The following is a 24727-nucleotide window of genomic DNA, read 5'->3' as shown; positions in this document are numbered from 1 at the left end:
TGGGGTTGGGCAACTCGGAAGCACAGTTCCGTCACTGAGAGGGGTTCTTCTCGTTTGGGATAGGCACCAGCCTTTGAGTGACCAGGTTTGGTGCCACTTGTGGTGTCGCTTTTTGTGAGGCAGGTACACAGGTTGTGATGAGGAAAGAACAGGTTGGTTGACTCCTGGGCTGAGTTAAATCAGGTATCGTGTGGTTAGTGACATTTGGCTTTGGAGTTGGATTTGAGTCCTGCTCACAGCCTCTTTATTAAATCCTTGGACACATCTGTTTGCCTTGCAGCCTGTTTTCTCATCTGTAAGAGATTTTCTTTTCTTCCCCTTCACTCAAATGCAAGGTCAGTGAAGGCAGGATTCACCTGCACCTCATTTTTTTTTTCTTCAATCCCCAGGATCTAGTCCATAGGAGATCCTCAAAATTATGAATCAATGAATGAGAGGAAGTAACTGTTACCTGGGAGAGACCTGACCAACACTACCTTATCCAGGTGAGGAAGGTCAACGTCAACAGTCATAAATCATGTTGATTATATGTACCTATGATATGATGTTATAAAAATAGTATCTCTGTATATTCCTCACCCAAACCCATAACTCCAATCTAATCATAAGAAGAGCATCAAATTCCAATAGTTGAGAATCCTACAAAAGATTAGGGCTTTCCTAGGTCGCTCAGTGGTAAAGAATCCCCCTGCCAAAACGGGAGACACGAGTTGGATCCCTGGCTGGGGGAATCCCCTGGAGTGGGTTGCCATTTCCTGCTCCAGGGGATTTTCCCGACTTAGGGATTGAACCCGGGTCTCCCGCATTGCAGGCAGACCGTCTGAGCCACCAGGGAAGCCCATGTAAAACTGTTCCCCAAATGCAAGTTTTACTAAAAAGAGGAAAAGGAAAAAAAAAAAATTGGCCCCTCCAACTACCCCAGCGCCCAAAGCAGGAAAGGGCTTTGCCCTTCACAAAGATGGCGGCCGCCGGCGTCGGAGGCGATCCGCCCCTTTGAAGAATGGGGGCGCCGGCGGGAGGAACCGGAAGCGCGGTCTGGTGGCGGCGCCGGTCGGCGGTAGGCGCGAGAACGCGCGGGGCGGCGCGGGTCCCGGCATGAAGCTGGGGCGGGCCGCGCTGGGCCTGCTGCTGCTGGCGCCGTTGGCGGTGCGGGCGGTGGAGCCCATCAGCCTGGGATTGGCCCTGGCCGGCGTCCTCACCGGCTACATCTCCTACCCGCGCCTCTATTGCCTGTTCGCCGAGTGCTGCAGCCCGAAGCGGAGCCTCAGCCGGGAAGGTAGGATGGGCCGGGGTCTGGTGTGAGAGCTGGGAAGGGGGTCAGAGGCGGGGGGCAGCCAGGAGGCCCGGAAGCCCGGGCAGTGCCCAGCCGGGGGATGGCGGGCGGGGGGGGGCCGGACCCGGAACTGGCGTGCGGCACGGGGCCTGGCTCCTGGGCCACGACCGCAGGCCGACGGGACTTTGGTCTGAGACCTGCGGATGCCAGCTGCACCTTCGCCCAGAAAGCGGACGGGTGGACGATCCGAAACTTCCTCCAGAGAATTTCTTGCTCGTTCCTCACCGGAGACGGGAAGGCTGGTGGGGGCTCTCCCGACTCGGAGCAGCGGATCTGAATTAAGCTGCCCTTTTTTTCCTGCCGGCCTTCGGGTGGGGAGGGACAGGGCCGGGGTGGGTCTCATCCGAAAGTGTGGGCAGGACTTGCAGAGGGAGGGCCTCCTGGACTCACGGGTCATCTGGGCCGAGTGCCTACGTACATCTGCGTCCCAGTAAACGGTTGGAAGAGCTTAGCGGGCTTTGCCGGCTTTACGTGAGCCTGTAAACGGCTACGTTTTGCCAGGTGTGTCCCCCTACTCCCTGCCTGACTGGCTTTGGATTTTTTCGCAGCGCTGCAGAAGGATCTCGACAGCAAGCTCTTTGGACAGCATCTTGCAAAGAAAGTCATCTTAAATGCTTTGTCCGGCTTCATCAGCAACCCGAAGCCCAAGAAACCTCTCACCCTCTCCCTGCACGGGTGGACAGGCACTGGCAAAAATTTTGTCAGCAAAATCATCGCGGAGAATATCTACGAGGGTGGTCTGAACAGTGACTATGTCCACCTGTTTGTGGCCACGCTGCACTTCCCACACATCTCGAACATCACCCTGTATAAGGCAAGGGTCGAATTTGGGAATCCTTCAGGGACGATGCTGGCTTTGGGGTTTCTTTGTTGGGGGGTGGGATTTGGATGTTCTGTGTTGAAAGGAGTGAGCCCTGAAAACAGCCACACGTGGCCGTTTCCCTTTAAAAAGTGTGGAAATTACAGAGGGTTGGAGATGACAGAAGCAATGACAACGTCAAAGCTGGTTTCTGCAAACAGGCTGCATGCGGTACTTAGTAAGTGGTGTGGTAGGATTTTACAGATGGACGTAATCAAATCCGGGTTAAAGCTCTTCAAATCTAACATGTTTTATAAAAGGGGAAACATTTCTAGGGAGGCCTAAGTTTGCTTTTATACTTGAACTCACTGATTTAACAGCCTGGCTTCCAGGGCAGACACATCTGAATTTCAGCCCCAGGCTCCCACTTAGCTGTGTAACGTTGGGAGAGTCACCTGACTTCTCTTGAGACTCAGGTTCTTCATCTGTCAAATGACAGTTGTGAGAATTTCTTTTTAAAAAAAATTTTGACCATGCAACGTAGCATGTTGGGTCTTCATTCCCTGATCAGGGTTTGAACCCGTGCCACCCCCTGCAGTGGAAGCTGGGAGTCTTAACCATTGTAAAACCAGGGAAGTCTGAGAATTTCTTGAGCTCTTAAACCTGTCAAGTATGTAACATGATGCTCAGCACATGAGCGTTCAAATCATTGGTAACTATTGCCTTTTTTTTGTCTCACCTGTGTGAACACATTTTTCCCTTCAGCTTGGATGAGCATCAGGGTCACTGACCGCCCAGGAGTTCCTGGGATGTGAGGCTTTCGCTGCTACAACTGGGAAAGTTCCAGGCAAATAGGGACGAGTTGCTCTTCCTAGTTAGCATTCCATCTTCACTGTTCAATAGCTGTGTGACTGAGCAAGTTACGTAACCTCCCTGCACCTCAGTTTCCTGGTCTGTGAAATAGGAAATGCAGTAGTTAACTGCTTTGACGGGTTTTGGAACGTCACAATAAAACGGGTGAACCGTGCTTAGAACAGGGTCTTGCCTGTAGTGAGTGCTCCATGTACGTTCTCTGTTGTCTGTAAGAGGGAGGAACAGAATGGAAGGCCTTGGCGGCTAGAGCCCGCCAGACCTGAGGGAATTCTCGTTTAAACAGTGACTCACTTTGTGGCCTTGTTCAAGTCACTCCAGCTCTCCTGAGGTTCTGCTGTAAATAGAGGTCAGTTCATATCTCCAGAGCAGAGGTGGGCTTCCCAGGCGGTGCTAGTGGTGAAGAACCCACCTGCCAGCGCAGGAGATCTGAGAGACACGGGCTCGATCCCTGGGTTGGGAAGATGCCCTGGAGGAGGGCGTGGCAACCCACTCCAGTATTCTTGCCTGGAGAATCCCATGAACAGGGGAGTTGATCGGCTACAGTTCATGGGGTCGCAAGAGTCAGACACGACTGAAGTGACGTTGCACGAACAGAGCAAAGTTACTGCTTTGGTTAATAGGCACCCATGGAACACTGTAGCCGTGATCTGAGTAGCCAAGCAAAACTCCAGATCATAAGAAGTCAAGACCTATATCGTAACTTCTAGAATTTTCCTCAGAAACTAATAGCTAACTCTTCTTCTTACCTTGCGTCGTGCTTGGTTGCGTCAGTTGTGTCTGACTCTTCGCAACCTCGTGGACTGTAGCCTGCTAGGCTCCTCTGTCCATAGAATTCTTGACGCAAGAATATTGGACTGCATTGCTGTGTCCTCCTTCAGGGGATCTTCCTGACCCAGAGATCAAACTCAGGTCTCCTGTGTCTCCTGCATTGCAGGCGGATTCTTTTACCTACTGAGCCACCTGGGAAGCCCTCTCCTTATCGTAGGGGGAAACATCTAGGAAAGCATTGTGCAAAACCATAGCTCAAATTTCTGATGGAAAGGGTCCTCTCTCCTTCTCATCTTGATTGCTTAATATAAGAAGTACCTACATAATGTTTGTAGGGAATGTTCCATTTAAGCAGATTTATTCCAGCAGTCTCCAGGCACTGTTTCAGAAACTCAGGAATGTTGCCTCCCCACACTCATCCTCGAGCATGTGTGCTCTTGAGGTCTCCTTACCCCTCTCGAAACCTTAGAGCCCTTCTCCAGGCTCTTCGAAGGACTTAATCAGGGAAGAGGTTGCTCGGTCTCTGCTTTCTCCCAAGAAGGCTGGTGTCCACAGGATACATTTTAACATGTTCGTTTTGATGACAGAGGACTAGCAATGTAGCATCCATGTGACACGTCACAGAATTATAATCAGGGTGTGGGGCCGTGGAATCAGGCAGGGTGGGGTTCAGGTCTTCACTCTGTTACAGCCCAATTGTGTAACATTGGGAAAATTTTGGAACCTGAGTTGATTCTGCTCTTTGTGCCTCGGTCTTCTCATCTGTAAAATGGGCATGATGATGCCCACTGTGTGGGGTTGTGGTGAGGAACAGAAGAGCTCGTGTGAAGTGCTCCGCACAGCAGGAAGCACACAGTGAGCTCTTGTAAATGCAGCCTTTGTAGACCCCAGGTGTAGTGTTAATAGTGCTCCCCCCCCGCTGTGTCAGTCGCACTTCTGAGAATCTCTGTTGGCTTCCCCCTTGTCACTCAGGATCAGTTACAGTCGTGGATTCGCGGCAACGTGAGTGCCTGTGCGAGGTCCATCTTCATATTTGATGAAATGGACAAGATGCACGCCGGCCTCATAGACGCCATCAAGCCTTACCTAGACTATTACGACAACCTGGATGGGGTCTCCTATCAGAAAGCCATCTTCATATTTCTCAGGTAAAGTCGGGGCCGGGACATGGTTGAAGAGCTCTGAGCCCCAGCCCTGGGGGCCTCGGGGAGAAACACCCCAGTCCTTACTCACTGGAATTGTCCCGCAGCAATGCTGGAGCAGAAAGGATCACAGATGTGGCTTTAGATTTCTGGAGAAGTGGAAAGCAGAGGGAAGAAATCAAGCTCAAAGACATGGAGCATGCCTTGTCTGTGTCGGCCTTCAATAACAAGAACAGTAAGTGGGGGCACTGCTCTGGCGGTCCGGTGGTTCCGACTCCGCACTTGCAATGCAGGGGCCATGGGTTCGAACCCTGGTCAGGGAAGTAAGATCCCACATGCAGTGCAGCGCAGCGAAAGAAAAGAAAGCACAGTAAATGGGGTTATCTGCTCCTAACACCAGACCCCTCCCCTGGCCCCATTCATGATCCTGCATCCCTGTTTTAGACTGACAGCCTCCCCATCACCTGGGACCGATTCTCGGTCTCTTCCCCAGGCCTACTGAGGTCTGAATTCTGAGGGAATCTGTGTAAACAAACTTCAGGTGACTTATACTCACACTCAAGAAAGAGGAACTTTGTTGATCCTCAAGATCTTGAATATTTGTTTCCTGTTTTCTTCAGTTAAATCGAAGCAGATGGTGGAACAAGGAAGACTGCTGGGGAGGCTTTGATGCAGATGGGCCGTCAGGTCCCTTGCTTTCTTGCCTTGCCATGGAACTCTGAGGGTCTGTGCCCTGGAGGAACAGCCCGACAAGGAAGGGCTGCAGTTTTAAATAGAGTGGTGAGGGAATGCTCACGTGAGGGTGACATCTGAGCTGACCTGAGGAATGAGGGAGCCATGGGGAAATGAGAGAAAAGCATTGCACCAGGGGGAACAGCACACGCAAGGCCCCTGAGGTGGGAGTGTGCCGGGACGAAGAGGAACATAGGAGAATAGCAGGGGACCAGATAAGAGCTGGAGCTTGGGGTGGGCTGCAGATCGTGGAAGGCCTGGGGACCCACAGCAGGGCTCGGCTGCAAGTGGAAAAGGGAGTCCTTGGAGGGTTTTGAGCCGACGGCCCTGTTCAGACCTAGTTTTAACAGGACTGCCTGGCTGCCAGGTGGAGAACAAACTGAGGGTGGCAGTGGGGGCAGGGGGACGGCCGGCGAGGAGCGGCTGCAACAACCTAGAGGAGAGATGCTGGCGGCTTGGCCAGGCGTGGCCGCGGTGGGGGTGGTCAGCCACTGTCGGCCTGGTGTGTACTTTGAAGGTAGAAACAATGAGATTTCCCACAACGAGACTGTGTGTGGGAATGAGAAAGGAGGATCTGGTCTGAGCACTTGGCAGGGCCCCCCTCCCTGCCCCGTTCGTTAAGGGGGTGGCCTCCAGGAGGAGCAGGTTTGCAGGGAGCAGGGGAAATGACGCGTTGGAGGCATGGGAGCAGGCAGCTGAAGTCCCAGTGCACTTGTGTGGGGACATGTGGGGGGAGTGCCTGTCAGGCTGAGGACAGGCCAGGGAGTGGTCACCAGGGCTCTGTAAAGTCATTTGCTCCACCTGAGCACTCTTCAGGGGTCTCTCTGGGGGTCCTGGTTGTCCTGATTCCCTGGCTGATTAGCCTTCTGCCCTCCTTGCCTGACGGCCCCAACTCAGCATTCATAGCCCCTGGCACTACGGGGGATCATCTGTTTACTGGCTGACTGGGCGGCTCCTCCGTTGTGAACCCCGGGAGGCAGGTCAGCGTCTGCCTGGCTGTGCTCTGTCCCCAGCCTCAGGCAAGTCCAGCAGGCCTTCGGGAGACTGGCCAGGGCTGTCCCACTTGCTGCGGGCCTACCACCCAGCACTCAGCTTGGTTCTTTCCCACGGCCACAGACTCCACCCCATCCAGTCAGTCAGATGTTTACTGAGCCCCGGCTGTGTGCAAAGCCCTGTTGGGCAGGAAAAGAATAAACCCCAGTTGTGATGCCATGATTGACAGTAAGAAACGTGTGTCTGGCCTTTGTCCGCATTTTCTGGCCCAGCGCTCCTAAAGCCCTTTGGAGGTTCCAAGAAGTGAGAGCCATAAAGGTGTCTTGATGTTCCTGACAAGCCCCTTTCAGCCACCCGGAGTCTGTGTTAAGTGAGGTGACTTTTGCAGAATACCTAAGGTGGGGGGCGCTTTCCAGGGGAACCGCCCTGGATTGGAGGGTTAGAGCTTTCAGTCTCCAACCCTTTCAGGCCCCTGGGGAGGGGAGGGGCAGCTGAAGGTTGATTCAGTCGCCAGTGGGCAGTGATTTAATCAGTCATGCCTATGTAGAGAATTTTCCTTAAGAACCCTAAAAGACAGGGTTCGGAGAGCTCCGGGTTGGTGAAGACGCAGAGATTTGGGGAGAGTGATGGGCTCAGAGTTCATGGGAGCTCCACGCCCCTTCCCACATGCCTTGGCCCCTGCGTCTCCTCCAGCTGGCTGTTCCTGAGTCATATCTTTTTATAATAAACCAGTAGTCTAGTCGTAAAAGATTTCTCTGAGTTCCATGAGCTCCACTTACAAAGAAATTGAACCCAAGGAGGGACATCATTGGCCCCTCAGAAGCACAGGGGACAGCCGGAACTTTCGGTCGGGGGCTGGGGGGGCTGTCTTGTGGGACAGCGCCCGGCCTGTGGGACCTGATGAGGTCTCCGGGTGCAGTGTCGCCAGAACTGAGGTGAACTGTAGGGCCTCCAGGTGGTGTCCGAGGAGTGCTTGGTAGTGTGGGGGAAAAACCCAGGTGGGAAGGGCGGCAGAGCCAGCCCGGGATTAAGGCACAGGACAGAAGCGGGAAGGTGGAAGGAGAGACATTCTGAAGAACCTCCGGCCGTGACCCAGCAGGTGCTGGCTCGCCTCAGGAGGGAGTGGGAGGGTCCAGAGGCCGGGGTCCTCCCAGACCCGTGACCGCAGCGGCTCAGGCCTCGTCCGGGAAAGCGTGCGCCCTGCGGCCAGAACAGCACTGTCTTCACACGTTAGTGGGGGCTCTAGCTTTTGGTCCCCCAAACGCTCTGGAGGGTTTGGACACGGTGGCGGCAGCAGAGAGCGTCCACCCTGTCACTGATCCAGCCACAGGAACCCCAGCCAGTCACAAATTTCCAAGAGGCTGGTCTTTCCCCGGGAACTCCCGTCACCTTCCCCGTTCTGTGAACCTGCCAACCTGTGAGTCTCTGGTCCCTTGCCTGCATGGCCTGTCTGTCCTGGGACAGCCGGTGAGCCTCCTTCCCGCGTGAGGTCTTGAGCTCACGTCTTGAGAGGCCTCCCCGCCCACTGTGGCGTCACCCTGTCATCGGCTGCTGACAAGCCAGGCGAGCTCACTGGTTAGTCTGCCTGCTCCTTAGACCAGTCTCCCCTGAGGGCAGGCACGGGGCTCCCCCTCGTGGTCGACACACTGCCCACGCGTGTGGACGGGCCGATGGGCAGACCGACGGTGGATGAACAGCACCTTTTTCTTCCCAGGTGGCTTCTGGCACAGCAGCTTAATTGACCGAAACCTCATCGATTATTTCGTTCCCTTCCTCCCGCTGGAATATAAACACCTGAAGATGTGCATCAGAGTCGAAATGCAGTCGCGAGGCTACGAGGTGGACGAGGACATTGTGAGCAGGGTGGCCGAGGAAATGACATTTTTCCCCAAAGAGGAGAGAGTTTTCTCCGACAAAGGCTGTAAAACCGTGTTCACCAAGTTAGATTACTACTATGATGACTGATGGCGCCAGAGCGGCTGCTTCCCGCGTCCCCTCTCTGGTCCTGGACGAGGAGTGAAATGAATTCGTCCTGTGTGACAGGACAGGCGCTTGCCCGGGCATTATTTTTTCATCCAGCAGAATCTGCAGGCTGTCGGTGACAGATGCGGACGGGGAGCAGCCCCCAGGGCCTGCAGAGGAGGGGAGGAGCCAGCTCCCAGCCCAGCCAAGCCAGGGCTCATGATTTTTTTTTTTAAAAATCATGTTTTAATTTCAAATGTTTCTGTTTCAAGGAAGGACGAATCAGTTTTACTGAAAAATGTGATCATTTTTATTTAAAATGGTTTTTAACATTATGAGAAACTTTTCAGACTCTTAAGTTGTTGACTTGTGTGTGTTTTAGTAATTTCCTGTCATTACAGCGTACGCTGTGATGTCATACTGCTAAGTGCCCACGCCTGCCGCCCTCAGTCTGTCCTCTAGGGTGGCGTGACGGGGACCGAGGCTGGAGCAGCGAGCAGACCTGTCATGGGATGACCACTGCAAGGGCGATGAGCCTTAGACAGCAGACAGACACACTCAGGCCCAAGTGTCCTTCCCAAGAGTGTTCATCACAGTAACACTGTGAACTGTAACACTGTGAATGATCTTAGTAACACTGTGAACAATTTGTTAGAAACAGAATTTCCTGGAAAGGAAAGTGTCTGCAAGCCTGTCGCTTGCCTGTCAGTCAGCTTTGCAATGGCCCCTCTCTGCTTTCCATTCCTGAATGAGTCACGCACTCAGTGGCAGGTTTTGCCAAATTTTCATAAAATACGGTTTTTCATATTTTTTTACTCATTTTCATCATGTTTAATCAACTCCCCAAACCTCTAGGAAAGCTTAGCCCCCATGACGCTGAGCACGGTGTTTCTATTTGTTAAATGCAAATGCTGCCACTTTACAATAAAACAGTATGATTAGTGAATACATTTTTAGTGAAAAAAAAAAACACCTCGAGGCCCTACCTTCTGTGCTTGAGCTGTGAATTGAGACCTAACAGCGCATCCCAGGCTGAAATGGGGAGGAGCGTGACACAGCTGAGGATCCGGGTGGCTCCGGCTCTGCTCAGCTCCCTGGGGTGTCACGGATTCATGGAGCTCCCAACTCCCAGCTGTGAAGTTCATTCAAGTCTGGAGACCTAGCCCCCACTGAGAAGCCAGGCAGGAGCACAGAGCAGTGTAGGCGCCTAAATACCTTGTATTGTGCAACACATGTGTGCCTACAAGGGCTCCTGTGGGTGTGTGTCTGCAGTGCTCACAGGGGCGGTCTTCAGCAGGCACAGAAGACGGGGGACCCCTGCCTCAGGGCTACGCACCCAGTACAGGAACTAAGGCCACCCAGGCCCCTAAGGCAGCCCTGAGCACTGGGAAGTTCCTGATGTTGCCCTGAAGCTGGCCTGCTGTCATGTCCCCAGGAGTCACGGATTGGGGCTATCCATTCATCTGAAGAAGTCCCCAGCCCCTGGGAGTCTCTGTTAGGGGACACTGGGGTCCCTGACTCACCTAGAAAGTTCAGTCTTCCAGATGAGGCTGTGTGGGGTGAAGTGGAAGCGGCAGAGGCCTGGGACCCAGATGGAGAGAGGGCAGGCTCACGGGGTGCACACTTCCAATCTGAAAACGGGGGGAGTGGGTGACCTGATGGTGAAGAGGGTCTCAACTTTGTAGAAAGGGCTCCATCCTCAGTCCTAGGAAGAGCCATTGTGAACAAATCACTTGCTGAAGAGCCCAGGTTGAGAGATTAAGCTGAGATCTGGTTAACATAACAAGGATTTCGTTATTTTCAGGTTCTGGGCGGGAAGACCAGGCAAGCAGGTTTCCTGATCTGAGCTTGGCCACACTTTAGGTCCAGAATGGCAGCCGTGAATCACATTTTAGGGCCTCGCTTTCCTGCCTGCATTAATTTTAGAACATATCTGTTAGAAAACCGGCTTGGGACTTAGCCCAGTGATCCAGTGATTAAGACTGGCTTCCAGTGCAGGGGGTGTGGCTCTGACCCCCGGTGGGGGAACTCAGGTGCCACATGCCGTGGAGTGCAGCCAAAACACAGAGTGAGACCAGCTCTTTCTGATGGTACTTACATCCAGGAAAATTAGCTGGGGTGTGACTCATCATCTAATCCAACTTAACTTTGTACCGAACAGCCTTTAAGGTAAACGTTGACATGAAGACAGCCAACCAGCGTGTCCAGTAAGCCTAATTCACCCAAGTTATTAAAGAGCCTTTCTTCTCAGCTCAAACTTCAGAGCTCCCAAATAAACCAGAAAAAAAAATCTTCAAGTGGCATCTCATGATAAAATTTAAGCTTTATTATTTGACATTCAGTAGGTCAGTCCAAACTCATCTACGTCTTACTCGGGGTGAGGAGGCTGGGCCATGGGCATCTGTGGCCTTTTCAAGTTACAAGTCAGTAACAGCAGTCCAAAGGTAGCCAACACGTCTTGAGTTTATTGCATCATTGTAAACAAGAAATCTTATCTCCTCCTGACCAGACACCCAAAAGGTTCTAAAAGAAATTTAATTTAGATCCAACTTGAAGACAGGTACTAAAAGTTTCAAGCCTCACCTTGACATTTTTTAAAGACTAAGTGTGATCCTCTATAAGGCACTGCCATGCTGTAGGAACATTCATTCTGCCACATCTTATACATATAAAAAAGCTGCATGTTCTCATTACGCGTCTTCAGTTGCATTGCAACCACAAGATGGAGCGATTCACACTGGCTGGAATCAAAGTCTTATTTCCCCAAGGCTAGGGCAGTGCAGCCTGGCACCACCATAAAGGACATCATTCTTAGATGACACCCAGGACCAGCCAAGACCATCTGTTTTAAGAGCATCTGATAAAGAAACAGGAAATTATCCCTTCACATGTTTTAAAATAAGCAACGTTTTGTTTCTCTATTATGTAAGATTCCCAGTAAAAACATTATTAAAAATAGCCATGTTCTTAAAAACTCAAGCGTTTCTAGTGTACAATACTTTCTCTTTGGCAATGCAGAACCTGCAAGCTGACCATCCAGTTGGCACGTGTCATCTGTGGAGAAAGGTGGGGTTCTGCGGATTTCCAATGGTTCTGTGGAGTCAAGTGAAAAGCTGACCCACATGTAAACTGTAACAAGCATTCCACCGTGGGAACCAAGGACTCAAACTCGAAGCCAACGGCTGTGTTCTGATCCATCTCTAGAGATGAGATGGCTGGTGGGACCCGGAGCCCTGGCTGAAATTCAGGAGGAGCAGCAGTACCAGAAAGGCTGCGGTCAACACCAAGTGAGAATTGGGGATGGAATCTCACGACGAGGGTTGTAAACAGCAGCAAAGCCGCGGACAGAAGGAGAGGTCCTGCCCATTCTGTGGGGCCGCAGGGGCCTGGCACGGAGCCCCCACCCCACAAGCAGACGGCTCGCCCAGCCGTGTGCTTGGCCTTCGGACCTGGGTTCTCCCACTGGACAATCTGTGCCCGAAGGTGCCACCAATGTTACCTGAAAATACTTCATCTTAGTGAACGTGTTCTGTAAAAGAAAAAGAGCTAGAGCTGAAGAGTGTTTCTGGCAGGTGAAAACCAATGCTCCCTGGCTTGCATTAGCCCCTGAACTTTAGTTCAGCTTCTGGGATGACGGTACCGTTGGGTCAGAAAGAGTCCTTGGCCTCTGTTCTCAAGGCACTTCTGTCAAGGTCAGTTAAGTGTGTGGGGGAGGCAGATTTCAAAAGTTCATTTCCAACTGTGAACAGCTGCGCCGCCACCGTGCTGCAACACAAGTTCACTTGACAGCGGAGCATCATTTCACAAATCAACCCTCAGAACCTTCCGGATCCCGCGAGTCCACAGGTGCAAATGAGCAAACCCCGAGGAGGTCTTCAAAGTGCTTCTTCGGGCCCGGCCCCAGGTCTGCTGGGCGCCTGCTCGCGTCTCAGCCCGCCTGCACGAGGGCTCAGTAGAAGTCCAGCCGTGACTGCACGGTCTTGCAGCCCTTGTCTGAGTATATTTTCTCGTCCTTCGGGAAGAACGTCATCTCCTCTGCCACTCGGGTGATGACGTCTTCATCGACGGCGGAACCGCGGGCCTTCATCTCCGCCCGCACGCACATCTTCACATGTCTGTACTCCAGGGGCAGGAAGGGGATGAAGTAGTCGATGAGGTTCCGGTCTATCAGGCCGCTGTGCCACAGGCCACCTGGGGAACAGGGCACAGCTGGGTTTCCTGCCACTTCTGTCCTTGTCACCCCGCCAGCGTGCGGCTCCTACAGGGCCTGTCCTGATCCCCAGCACATTCCCCACGTCTGCGGCCCTCAAGATTCGCTTTTGGTCAAGGCTGATGTAAGGTTGGTTGGCTACCCCCGCTAACTGGCTTCTAGAATAGCATGCCCTCCAAAAAAAGAGTCCCTACTTCAGCCAAGCTACAGGGGTGAGCAGATTCTGTGGTTTTGTGAAAGGAAGAGAGACGGCTGGGACTTTCCTGGCAGTCTGGTGGTTAGGACCGGAGCTTCTACTGCAGAGGGCACAGGTTCGATCCCTGGTTGGGGAACTAAGATCGCACAAGCCGCAGGGCCAGAATAAAAAAAAAGAGAGAGAACAGTGATGCTGTGGGCAGGGCGGAGGGCAGAGGGCACCCACTCAGGGAGACTCACTGTGTTTGTTATTGAAGACTCCGACAGACAGCACCGCCTCCAGGTCCTTCAGCTGGATGTCCTCTCTCTTTCTCCCAGCCCGCCAGAAGTCAAGGGCCGTCTTAGTTATGAGGTCTCCGCCTGCGTTGCTGAGTTTGCCAAAGAAACCAGATTAAAATCACACCCTGACTTCTCTATGACATATACACACTAGTATATATAAAAGATAACTAGTGAGAACCGACTACATAGCGCAGGGAACTCTACTCAATGCTCTGTGGTGACCCAGATGGCTAAAAATATCTAAAACACAGTGTACACACGTATATATCACTTTGCTATAACCTCATATATGCAGATGACACCACCCTTATGGCAGAAAGCAAAGAGGAACTAAAGAGCCTCTTGATGAAAGTGAAAGAGGAGAGTGAAAAAGCTGGCTTAAAGCTCAACATTCAAAAAACCAAGATCATGGCATCTGATCCCATCACTTCATGGCAAATAGATGGGGAAACAATGGAAACAGTGACAGACTTTATTTTCTTGGGCTCCAAAATCACTGCAGATGGTGACTGCAGCCATGAAGTTTTTAAATTTGACACTTGCTCCTTGGAAGAAAAGCTATGACCAACCTAGACAGCATATTAAAAAGCAGAAACATTACTTTGCCAACAAAGGTCCGTCTAGTCAAAGCTATGGTTTTTCCAGTGGTCATGTATGGATGTGAGAGTTGGACCATAAAGAAAGCTGGGCACTGAAGAATTGATGGTTTTGAACTGTGGTGTTGGAGGAGACTCTTCAGAGTCCCTTGGACTGCAAGGAGATCCAACCAGTCCATCCTAAAGGAAATCAGTCCTGAATATTCATTGGAAGGACTGATTCTGAAGCTGAAACTCCAATACTTTGGCCACCTGATGTAAAGACCTGACTCATTGGAAAAGACCCTGATTCTGGGAAAGACTGAGGGCAGGAGGAGAAGGGGGCAACAGAGGATGAGATGCCATCACCTACTCAATGGATATGAGTTTGAGCAAACTCCGGGAGATGGTGAAGGACAGGGAGGCCTGGCGTGGTGCAGTTCTTGACGTCACAGAGTCAGACATGACTGAGTGACGAACAACAAACTACCGCAGAACTAACACCATACTAAATCAACTAGACTCCAATAAAAATTAATTTTAAGAAAAAGACTCTAATCAGGAAACGTACCTGCTCTAAGTTCAGTCTTTTTTTTCTTTTCAGTTTCTATGCAGCTTAAAGCCAAATATATAAACCAGTCTATATGTATTAAAGGGTCGTAATGACTTCTTACTGATGTCACTTATTATCAGGAAACACTGAGTTTTCTAAGATGGAATCAGTTTGTGATAGTTCTCTAAAGTTTATTTTTAATCAAAGAGTATTTAGTATGTGCTACTAGACAAAGAAAAAAAACAAAGCATCTGCCTTCAGGAGCTGAAAATCTGTTTTCTCAGGCAGAGAAAAAAAAAAAAAAAAACTTGGTGTGCAACGCTGCAACTTTTTATAAACCCCAGAGATGACATGTGTAGGTAGCGAAACTGCCTATTTTCAGAAACAATTTCCGTCATTCGTTTCCTCCTGCCCCTGCCCTGGAAGACGTCTGCAAGTTACTTTTGCCAGGCTGGCACATTTGTCCCCAGCACCTCATTCTAGCCCTGGGAAAATGAAGGGCTCGGTACATTCCCACTTAAGAAATGCCTCCCACTGACCTGAGAAAGATGAAGATGGCCTTCCGGTAAGACACGCCATCAATCTGCTCGTAGTAATCCAGGAACGGCTTGATTGCGTCAATGACTCCCGGGTGCAACTTATCCATCTCATCAAATATGAACACAGAGCCCGCACATGCACTCACGTTACCCCGGATCCACCTCTGTAACTGGTCCTGGACCAACCATAAAAGAAGAAATGGGACATGGGGACTCAAAAGGGTGTGCCCAGGGGAGAAATGCTATGCTGTTCTTCACACTCAGGAAGGTGAAAAATCAGAGCTCTCTGGGGTTTAACAAAAACCACATCCTAATCTGTACTCACTGGGTAAGTAGTTTTCCAAAACTTCATCTATAAAAAGTGGGAGGAACGTGGCTGATTCATGTCAATGTATGGCAAAAACCACTACAATATTGTAATTAGCCTCCAATTAAATAAAATTTTTTTAAAAATTAAATTTTAAAAAAAGAAAGAAAAAAAGGGGTGAGGGGGGGACGGAAACCAGCAGAGAGATGGGTGCTAAAAGGCAAATAAGTGTTTTCCTAACTCAAATGAAGTACCCAGTGCAACTTTTAAACTTTTAAACTTTTAAACTTAAAGGTTTAAGAAGTATAAGATATGTGAATATTTATCATTTCACTGGTAACCAACCAGTAATTTTCATCTCACTGTGGATGGAAATCTCAATTCTACTAGACATACTGAGGAATAAGAAACTAGACTAAGACCAGCGCTGTATCCAAGGCCAGTGCCTTGTACGGCGTTACAAGTGCAGCGAACAAAGACGCTGAGCTAGATAACATGTCATGACAAGCGTTTGTGCCTGTATTTCCAGGGAATTATGAAAGAATTTGGAAAATAAGAAAATCATTCTCTTTTTGGCTGTCTTCCCTGTCTTATTGTTTATGTGGCAGATATACACTTTTACTTCCTTGTTCAGTTTCTATTCCTTATCTCAGTCCCCACCTAACACTAAATAGGAACACTAAGGATGTAGGAATACAAGGATGTCCACTTAAACAAGAACCCTACTGGACAACTTAACAATACAATGCCAAGAATGCGAAGGACAGGAGGAGCAAAGGGAAAAACCGCTACTGAGGAGGAAAAAAAATCCTCTGGTCCTCACTGCTTAAATGCAGAGGGCAAGCTGAAGCTACATCATAGGCAGGAATTTATTTTTTCATTTTTGGCTGTGCTTGAGGGATCTTAGTTCCCTGATCAGGGATTAAACCTGTGCCTTCAGCAGTGAAAACACGGAGTCCTAACCAAGAGACCACCAAGGAATTCCCAAAGGAGCCTTAAATAAAGCCATTTGAGTCTGTTTCACTTAACCAAGGGCTGGGACGGGGATGCTGCGCATACTCACTGCACAGCATGGCTACCCTGCAGACTGGGAGACAGGAGATTTGGGTTCCAGTTTCTCATTTGTAGTAAGGTCACAAAGACTGTAGGGAGCAAGTCACCTTCCCGCTCTTGGCTCCATCTTTTAATGGAACATCACCCCGCTGTACTGGGCTTCCCTGGTGGCTCAGTGGTAAAGAACCCACCTGTCAACGCAGGAAACGCGGGTTCGATCCCTGGATCGGGAAGATCCCCTGGAGAAGGAAATGGCAACCCATTCCAGTATCTTGTCTGGGAAATGCCACAGACAGAGGAGCCTGGTGGGCCACAAGTCCATGGGGTGGCAAAGAGTCGGACACGACTTAGCGACTGAGCACACCCACACCCCGCTGTATTATTTTGGAATCGGTGAGGCAGAAGCTGCAGAACTGCAAATGGCAAAGGGTCACCAGGGTGGGGGGCTTGTGCCTTAAACCCGTGGGGTCTGGGGCTACTGCAGCGCAAAGAAAGAAACAGAGGCTGGAGTCAGGGAGTGGGTCACCCAGACCAGTCGGAGAAGCCAGAGGACGGGATAACAATTCCTTGCCTGATACAGTTTTATGTGCTGCTCATGAGGGAAGTGCAGGGTCGACACAAACAGGTGGACAAAGTTGCTCTTCAGGCCTTTGGGGTGAAGATTTTCAGCCACAATTTGGCTGACAAAATTCTTGCCTGTGCCAGCCCAGCCGTGTAAGGAGAGAGTCAGTGGTTTCTTGGGATTTTTGTTGTTCTTGAAGCCGGTCAGCGCCTTGAGAATCACCTCTGTGGCCAGATGCTGCCCAAACAGCTTCTCCTCCAAGTCCTGCTTGAGGGCTGCAGGAGCCAGCCCGAGAACAAGAGAGAAAAATACACATTAAACACGCACCAGAAGAGCAGTGCTCGCCCCAGCTGGCCAAAGTGGAAGGCACAGGTTCGCAAAGTGGTCCAGCATGGGATCTCTGCCAAACCCCAGGGCTGGCACTGAGGCGGAACCACGGGGCTGCGGTCACACGAGGCCACTTCCAAGGAAACGGACTGGAGAAGGAAACTAAATGTGTTCGCTCACCCAAGGACTGGCCCTCTCGACTGGGCTGCTTTGCAATTTCCCGAGTCAACCCTACTGGCTTGGAAGAAAACCGAGGGTCAGATGTGGGCTTTCGGGGCGGACGCTGCACGTCTGAAAGGTACTTAACAGGGTCGACACGGCACAGAAAGGCGGGTGCTTTTTCAGTTTCTTCTTACTGTCCTCCCAAGGAATGCAAACTTTTAGGGAGGAAGTTGGGCAGAACCCCCCACGATCCGGATCTCTCCGAAGACACGGCTTCCGAGGCTGCAGCTGGGACCGAAACCCCACCTCTCCCTCCTACCCCATCGAAGGGTGAGCGCGGGGTGCGGGGGCACTGCCGCCCGCGAGGGGCCTGTCTCCCGCACCCCGCGAGCCCCTCCAGGGCAGCCCAGCCGTACCCGACGCGTTGAGCGGCCGCTCGCTGCGGCAGCACTCGGCGAAGCGGCAGTACAGGTCCTTGTAAGACAGGTAGCCAGTGAGCGCCGACGCGGCCCCGATGGCGATGCCCACAGTTATAGGCTCGAATGCCGCCACCACGTGGGCCGCCAGCAGCAGCCTCAGCGCCGCGGCGGCCCCAAGCCGCGGATCCAGCCGCATAGCACACAGAGCCCCCACAACTACCGCCTTCCCAGCAGTCTGGGCAACCCAGGCGACCGGGCGGTGGGATGGACTTCCGGTGTGCGTCACTTCCGACCTCTAGGTTCGCCCACTCCATAGGACGGCTTCGTTGGCTAAGGGCGTGGCTCCGTGTCGCCATCTTTGTGAGTGGCACAAAAGCCAGACGTCTCCGTTCAGGGGCGTGGCTTTGTGCCGCCTTCTTTGAGAGTGGCACGAAAATCGTCTCAGCTTGGTCCAGTTGAGTCGCTCGCTAGTTTCCGACTCTTTGCGACCCCATAGACTGCAGCACGCCAGGCCTCCCTGTCCATCACCAACTCCCGGAGTTTACTCAAACTCATGTCCATCCAGTCGGTGATGCCATCCAACATCTCATTCTCTGTCGTTCCCTTCTCCCACTTTCAATCTTTCCCAGCATCAGGGTCTTTTCAAATGAGTCAGCTCTTCGCATCAGGTGGCCAAAGCATTGGAGTTTCAGCTTTAGCATCAGTCCTTCCAATGAATATTCAGGACTGATCTCCCTTAGGATGGACTGGTTGGATCTCCTTGCAGACCAAGGGACTCTCAAGAGTCTTCTCCAACTCCAGAGTTGGAGAAAAGCCGTCTAGGGACCCGCTTGGTGGTGGTGGTGGTGGTTTAGTCTCTAAGTCCACTCTTGCGATCCCATGGACTGTAGCCTGCTAGGCTCCTCTGTCTGTGAGATTTTCCAGGCAACAATACTGGAGTGGTTAGCTTCTGTTTCAAACCCATGCCTAACTTCTACTGTTTCGTTTTCTTCCCAGATCTTTCCACACTTTGCTTTGTCAGCCCTCCTTTCACTTCCCCTGGAGCTATCCTGAGCGTTTGTCAAGTCTCCCCACCTACCTGCCTTCCTGAAACAGTTGCTGAGTGCTGTGGACTGCGGGCCCCAGGCTGAGCCCTGTGGCTACAGCAAGGCAGACGTGCGAGGTCCAACCCAGAAGTCCATTCTTACGTTGAGCTGCTACAAGGCCAGCTCTTTGCTGGATGCTGGGAGACAGCAAGGAAGTAGAGGAGGCTGCCCCTACCCTCTGGACCTCTGGGGAAGGCAGTCAGTGGGTGAGGGTCCATACTGAGCTCTTTGAAGCTCAGGGGCCATGGAGCAGGGAAGGCGTTTGTCTAGACTGGAAAGAGTTGACCAAGTGAGAGTGATGTTGTTAAAATGCTGCGCTCAATATGCCAGCAAATTTGGAAAACTCAGCCAAAGAATGAATGCTTTTGAACTGTGGTGTTGGAGAAGATGCTTGAGAGTCCCTTGGACTGCAAGGAGATGCAACCAATTCATCCTAAAGGAAATCAGTCCCGAATACTCATTGGAAGGACTGTTGTTGAAGCTGAAACTCCAATATTTTGGCCACCTGATGCAAAGAACTGACTCATTGGAAAAAGCCTGATGCTGGGAAAGGTTGAAAGTAGCAACAGGACTGGAAAAGGTCAATTTTCATTCCAATTCCAAAAAAAGGCAATGTCAAAGAATGCTCAAACTATTGCACAATTGCACTCATCTCACACGCTAGCAAAGTAATGCTCAAAATTCTCCAAGCCAGGCTTCAACTATACGTGAACCATGAACTTCCAGATGTTCAAGCTGGATTTAGAAAAGGCAGAGGAACCAGAGATCAAATTTCCAACATTTTCTGGATCATCAAAAAAGCAAGGGAGTTCCAGAAAAACATCTACTTCTGCTTTATTGATTACACCAAAGCCTTTGACTGTATGGATCACAATAAACTGTGGAAAATTCTGAAAGAGATGGGAATACCAGACCACCTGACCTGCCTCCTGAGAAATCTGTATACAGGTCAAGAAGCAACACTTAGAACTGGACGTGGAACAACAGACTGGTTCCAAATCGGGAAAGGAGTAAAGCAAGGCTATATATTGTCACCTGCTTGTTTAACTTATATGCAGAGTACATCATGCAAAATGCCAGGCTGGATGAAGCACAAGCTGGAATCAAGATTGCTGGGAGAAATATCAATAACCTCAGATACGCAGATGACACCACCCTTATGGCAGAAGGCAAAGAAGAACTAAACAGCCTCTTGATAAAAGTAAAAGAGGAGAGTGAAAAAGTTGGCTTAAATCTCAACATTCAGAAAACTAAGATCATGGTATCCAGTCCCATCATGTCATGACAAATAGATATGGAAACAATAGAAACAGTGACAGACATTTATTTTCTTGGGCTCCAAAATCACTGCAGATGGTGATTGCAGCCATGAAATTAAAAGACGCTTGCTCCTTGGAAGAAAAGCCATGACCAACCTAGACAGCATGCTAAAAAGCAGAGACATTACTTTGCCAACAAAAGTCCGTCCAGTCAAAGCTATGGTTTTTCTGGTAGTCATGTATGGATGTGAGAGTTGGACTATAAAGAAAGCTGAGGGCCAAAGAATGAATGCTTTTGAATTGTGGTGTTGGAGAAGATGCTTGAGAGTCCCTTGGACTGCAAGGAGATCCAACCAATCCATCCTAAAGGAAATCAGTCCTGAATACTCATTGGAAGGACTGATGTTGAAGCTGAAACTCCAATACTTTGGCCACCTGATGCAAAAACCCTGATGCTGGGAAAGGTTGAAAGCAGGAGAAGGGGACGACAGAGGATGAGATGTTTTGGATGACATCACCAATTCCATGGACTTGAGTTTGAGCAAGCTCCGGGAGACGGTGAAGGACAGAGAAGCCTGTTGTGCTGCAGTCCATGGGATTGCAGAGTTGGACACAACTAAGCAACTAAACTGAACTGAACTGACTTGTGAGCCTCATGGGTTTGTTGAGAGGGTCAAAAAGAGGTGACAGTCACAGCAAAAGGTCTTCCTGACCTCTTACTATCTGCAGCAGTAAGGGCTGTATCTGCATCAGCTCACTGGTACCCAGACAACTTCAAAAAGAAGGACCACTGTGATCCCCAGTTTACAGATAGGGAAACAGAGGCCCAGAGAAGGGACGTCCAGTGTCCAGAGCCACTCAGCCAGGAAGAGAGGGAATGAACCAAGTTCTGTGACCTTTGGAGTCCCAACCTCCTTCTCTCTGCACGGATGGCCCCGGAGGCCACAGAGCTGCTCCTCCATCTCTTACAGCGGCACCACAGGGAACATGCTGGACTTGGCCAACTGCATGCCTGAGTCAGCCACTGTCCTCAGAGGCAGAAGGAGAACTGATTAGACTCAACAGATATGGTCTGGCAGCCAATCCACCTATTCATACCAGCTCACCTGTTCATACCAGCCCTGGTGGAGAAAGCTTGTCAGGGGGTCCTAGGAGAGGTGCTTTGCACACCCACCTTTGGGGGTAGAGTGACAGCCCTTGCTAGGCTAGCCATATTCAGCCTGGGGTATGTGAGTCCCTGGAGGAATAACAGATGACTTATCAAGGTCATGTGGGATGGATCACTGTAAGGATGCAATACACCAGAAATTCAGCAACTTTCCTTTCTTCTTCTTCTTTTTTTTTTTAATTAAAATATAGCTGACTTACAGGCTTCCCAGGTGGAACAGTGGTAAAGAATCTGCCTGCCAATGCAGGAGATGTGGGTCTGATCTCTGGATCAGGAAGATCCCCTGCAGGAGGAAATGGCAACTCATTCCAGTATTGTTGCCTGGAGAATTCCATAGACAGAGGGGCCTGGCAGGCTACAGTCTATGAGGTTGCATAGACTTATATATAATATTCAATATATAATATATAATATTATATAATTATTTAATTAAATATATATAAGCATAATGATATAATATAATTATAATACATAACATAATTATAATATATACCCATGAACAATATGAAAAGGCAAAATGATAGGATACTGAAAGAGGAACTCCTCAGATCAGTAGGTGCCCAATATGCTACTGGAGATCGGTGGAGAAATAACTCCAGAAAGAATGAAGGGATGGAGCCAAAGCAAAAACAATACCCAGTTGTGGATGTGACTGGTGATAGAAGCAAGGTCTGATGCTGTAAAGAGCAGTGTTGCATAGGAACCTGGAATGTTAGGTCCATGAATCTAGGCAAATTGGAAGTGGTCAAACAGGAGATGGCAAGAGTGAACGTCGACATTCTAGGAATCAGCAAACTGAAATGGACTGGAATGGGTGAATTTAACTACTACTGTGGGCAGGAATTCCTTAGAAGAAATGGAGTAGCCATCATGGTCAACAAAAGAGTCCGAAATGCAGTACTTGGATGCAATCTCAAAAACGACAGAATGATTTCTGTTCGTTTCCAAGGCAAACCATTCAATATCACAGTAATCCAAGTCTATGCCCCAACCAGTAATGCTGAAGAAGCTGAAGTTGAACAGTTCTATGAAGACCTACAAGACCTTTTAGAACTAACACCCAAAAAAGATGTCCTTTTCATTATAGGGGACTGGAATGCAAAAGTAGGAAGTCAAGAAACATCTGGAATAACAGGCAAATTTGGCCTTGGAATACGGAATGAAGCAGGACAAAGACTAATAGAGTTTTGCCAAGAGAACACACTGGTCATAGCAAACACCCTCTTCCAACAACACAAGAGAAGACTCTACACATGGACATCACCAGATGGTCAACACCGAAATCAGATTGATTCTATTCTTTGCAGCCAAAGATGGAGAAGCTCTATACAGTCAGCAAAAACAAGACCGGGAGCTGACTATGGCTCAGATCATGAACTCCTTAATGCCAAATTCAGACTTAAATTGAAGAAAGTAGGGAAAACCACTAGACCATTCAGGTATGAACTAAATCAAACCCCTTATGATTATACAGTGGAAGTGAGAAAGATTTAAGGGCCTAGATCTGATAGATAGAGTGCCTGATGAACTATGGACTGAGGTTCGTGACATTGTACAGGAGACAGGGATCAAGACCATCCCCGTGGAAAAGAAATGCAAAAAAGCAAAATGGCTGCCTGGGGAGGCCTTACAAATAGCTGTGAAAAGAAGAGAAGTGAAAAGCAAAGGAGAAAAGGAAAGATATAAGCATCTGAATGCAGAGTTCCAAAGAATAGCAAGAAGAGATAAGAAAGCCTTCTTCAGCGATCAATGCAAAGAAATAGAGGAAAACAACAGAATGGGAAAGACTAGAGATCTCTTCAAGAGAATTAGAGATACCAAGGGAACATTTCATGCAAAGTTGGGCTCGATAAAGGACAGAAATGGTATGGACCTAACAGAAGCAAAAGATATTAAGAAGACGTGGCAAGAATACACAGAAGAACTGTACAGAAAAGATCTTCACATCTAAGATAATCACGATGGTGTGATCACTCCCCTAGAGCCAGACACCCTGGAATGTGAAGTCAAGTGCGTCTAAGAAAGCATCACTATGAACAAAGCTAGTGGAGGTGATGGAATTCCAGTTGAGCTATTTCAAATCCTGAAAGATGATGCTGTGAAAGTGCTGTACTCAATATGCCAACAAATTTGGAAAACTCAGCAGTGGCCACAGGACTGGAAAAGGTCAGTTTTCATTCCAATCCCAAAGAAAGGCAATGCCAAAGAATGCTCTAACTACTGCACAGTTGCACTCATCTCACATGCTAATAAAGTAATGCTCAAAATTCTCCAAACCAGGCTTCAGCAATACATGAACTGTGAACGTCCAGATGTTCAAGCAGGTTTTAGAAAAGGCAGAGGAACCAGAGATCAAATTGCCAACATCCAATGGATCACCAAAAAAGCAAGAGAGCTCCAGAAAAACATCTATTTCTGCTTTATTGACTATGCCAAAGCCTTTGACTGTGTGGATCACAAGGAAACTTCTGAAAGAGATAGGAATATCAGACCACCTGACCTGCCTCTTGTGAAACCTATATGCAGGTCAGGAAGCAACAGTTAGAACTGGACATGGAACAACAGACTGATTCCAAATAGGAAAAGGAGCATGTCAAGGCTGTGTATTGTCACGCTGCTTATTTAACTTCTATGCAGAGTACATCATGAGAAATGCTGGGCTGGAAAAAGCACAAGCTGGAATCAAGATTGTCAGGAGAAATATCAATAACCTCAGATATGCAGATGACACCACCCTTATGGCAGAAAGTGAAGAGGAACTAAAAAGCCTCTTGATGAAAGTGAAAGAGGAGAGTGAAAAAATTGGCTTAAAACTCAACATTCAGAAAACGAAGATCATGGCATCTGGTCCCATCACTTCATGGGAAATAGATGGGGAAACAGTGGAAACAGTGTCAGACTTTATGTTTTGGGGCTCCAAAATCACTGCAGATGGTGACTGCAGCCATGAAATTAAAAGATGCTTACTCCTTGGAAGAAAAGTTATGACCAACCTAGATAGCATATTGAAAAGCAGAGACATTATTTTGCCAACTAAGGTCTGTCTAGTCAAGGCTATGGTTTTTCCAGTAGTCATGTATGGATGTGAGAGTTGGACTGTGAAGAAAGCTGAGCACCGAAGAACTTCTGAACTGTGGTGTTGGAGGAGACTCTTGAGAGTCTCTTGGACTGCAAGGAGATCTAACCAGTCCATTCTGAAGATCAGTCTTCGGTGTTCTTTGGAAGGACTGATGCTAAAGCTGAAACTCCAGTACTTTGACCACCTGATGGGAAGAGTTGACTCATTGGACAAGACTCTGATGCTGGGAGGGATTGGGGGCAGGAGGAGAAGGGGACGACAGAGAATGAGATGGCTGGATGGCATCACTGACTCGATGGACGTGAGTTTGAGTGAACTCTGGGAGTTGGTGATGGACAGGGAGGCCTGGT

General features: G+C 49.6%; 2 protein-coding genes across 3 annotated transcripts; one reads left to right on the top strand and one right to left on the bottom strand.

Moving 5' to 3' along the window:
- Positions 1-19: 19 nt before the first annotated feature.
- Positions 20-8960, top strand: TOR1A (torsin family 1 member A). Its single transcript, XM_061433830.1, has 5 exons — positions 20-1276; positions 1882-2147; positions 4746-4921; positions 5023-5150; positions 8355-8960. Exons 1-5 carry the CDS (start codon positions 1096-1098, stop codon positions 8603-8605), a joined length of 1002 nt encoding a protein of 333 aa, XP_061289814.1. The 5' UTR covers positions 20-1095; the 3' UTR covers positions 8606-8960.
- Positions 8961-10907: 1947 nt separating this feature from the next.
- Positions 10908-18062, bottom strand: TOR1B (torsin family 1 member B). Of its 2 annotated transcripts, XM_061433828.1 has the most exons (5): positions 17784-18062; positions 16888-17153; positions 14957-15132; positions 13248-13375; positions 10908-12793 (listed from the first exon to the last, which is right to left on the bottom strand). In XM_061433828.1, exons 1-5 carry the CDS (start codon positions 17980-17982, stop codon positions 12552-12554), a joined length of 1011 nt encoding a protein of 336 aa, XP_061289812.1. In that variant the 5' UTR covers positions 17983-18062; the 3' UTR covers positions 10908-12551. The 2 variants fall into 2 exon arrangements, with proteins under 2 accessions (XP_061289812.1, XP_061289813.1); XM_061433829.1 differs by lacking the exons at positions 10908-12793; positions 13248-13375 and adding an exon at positions 16508-16555 and having other exon boundaries at positions 15045-15132; positions 17784-18060.
- Between the last annotated feature and the right edge of the window lie 6665 nt (positions 18063-24727).

Source organism: Bos javanicus, chromosome 11 (assembly GCF_032452875.1).
Source record: "Bos javanicus breed banteng chromosome 11, ARS-OSU_banteng_1.0, whole genome shotgun sequence".
Taxonomy (NCBI): domain Eukaryota; kingdom Metazoa; phylum Chordata; class Mammalia; order Artiodactyla; family Bovidae; genus Bos; species Bos javanicus.
The sequence above is the reverse complement of the archived record's forward strand: the minus strand, read 5'-3'. Positions and strand labels throughout refer to the sequence as shown.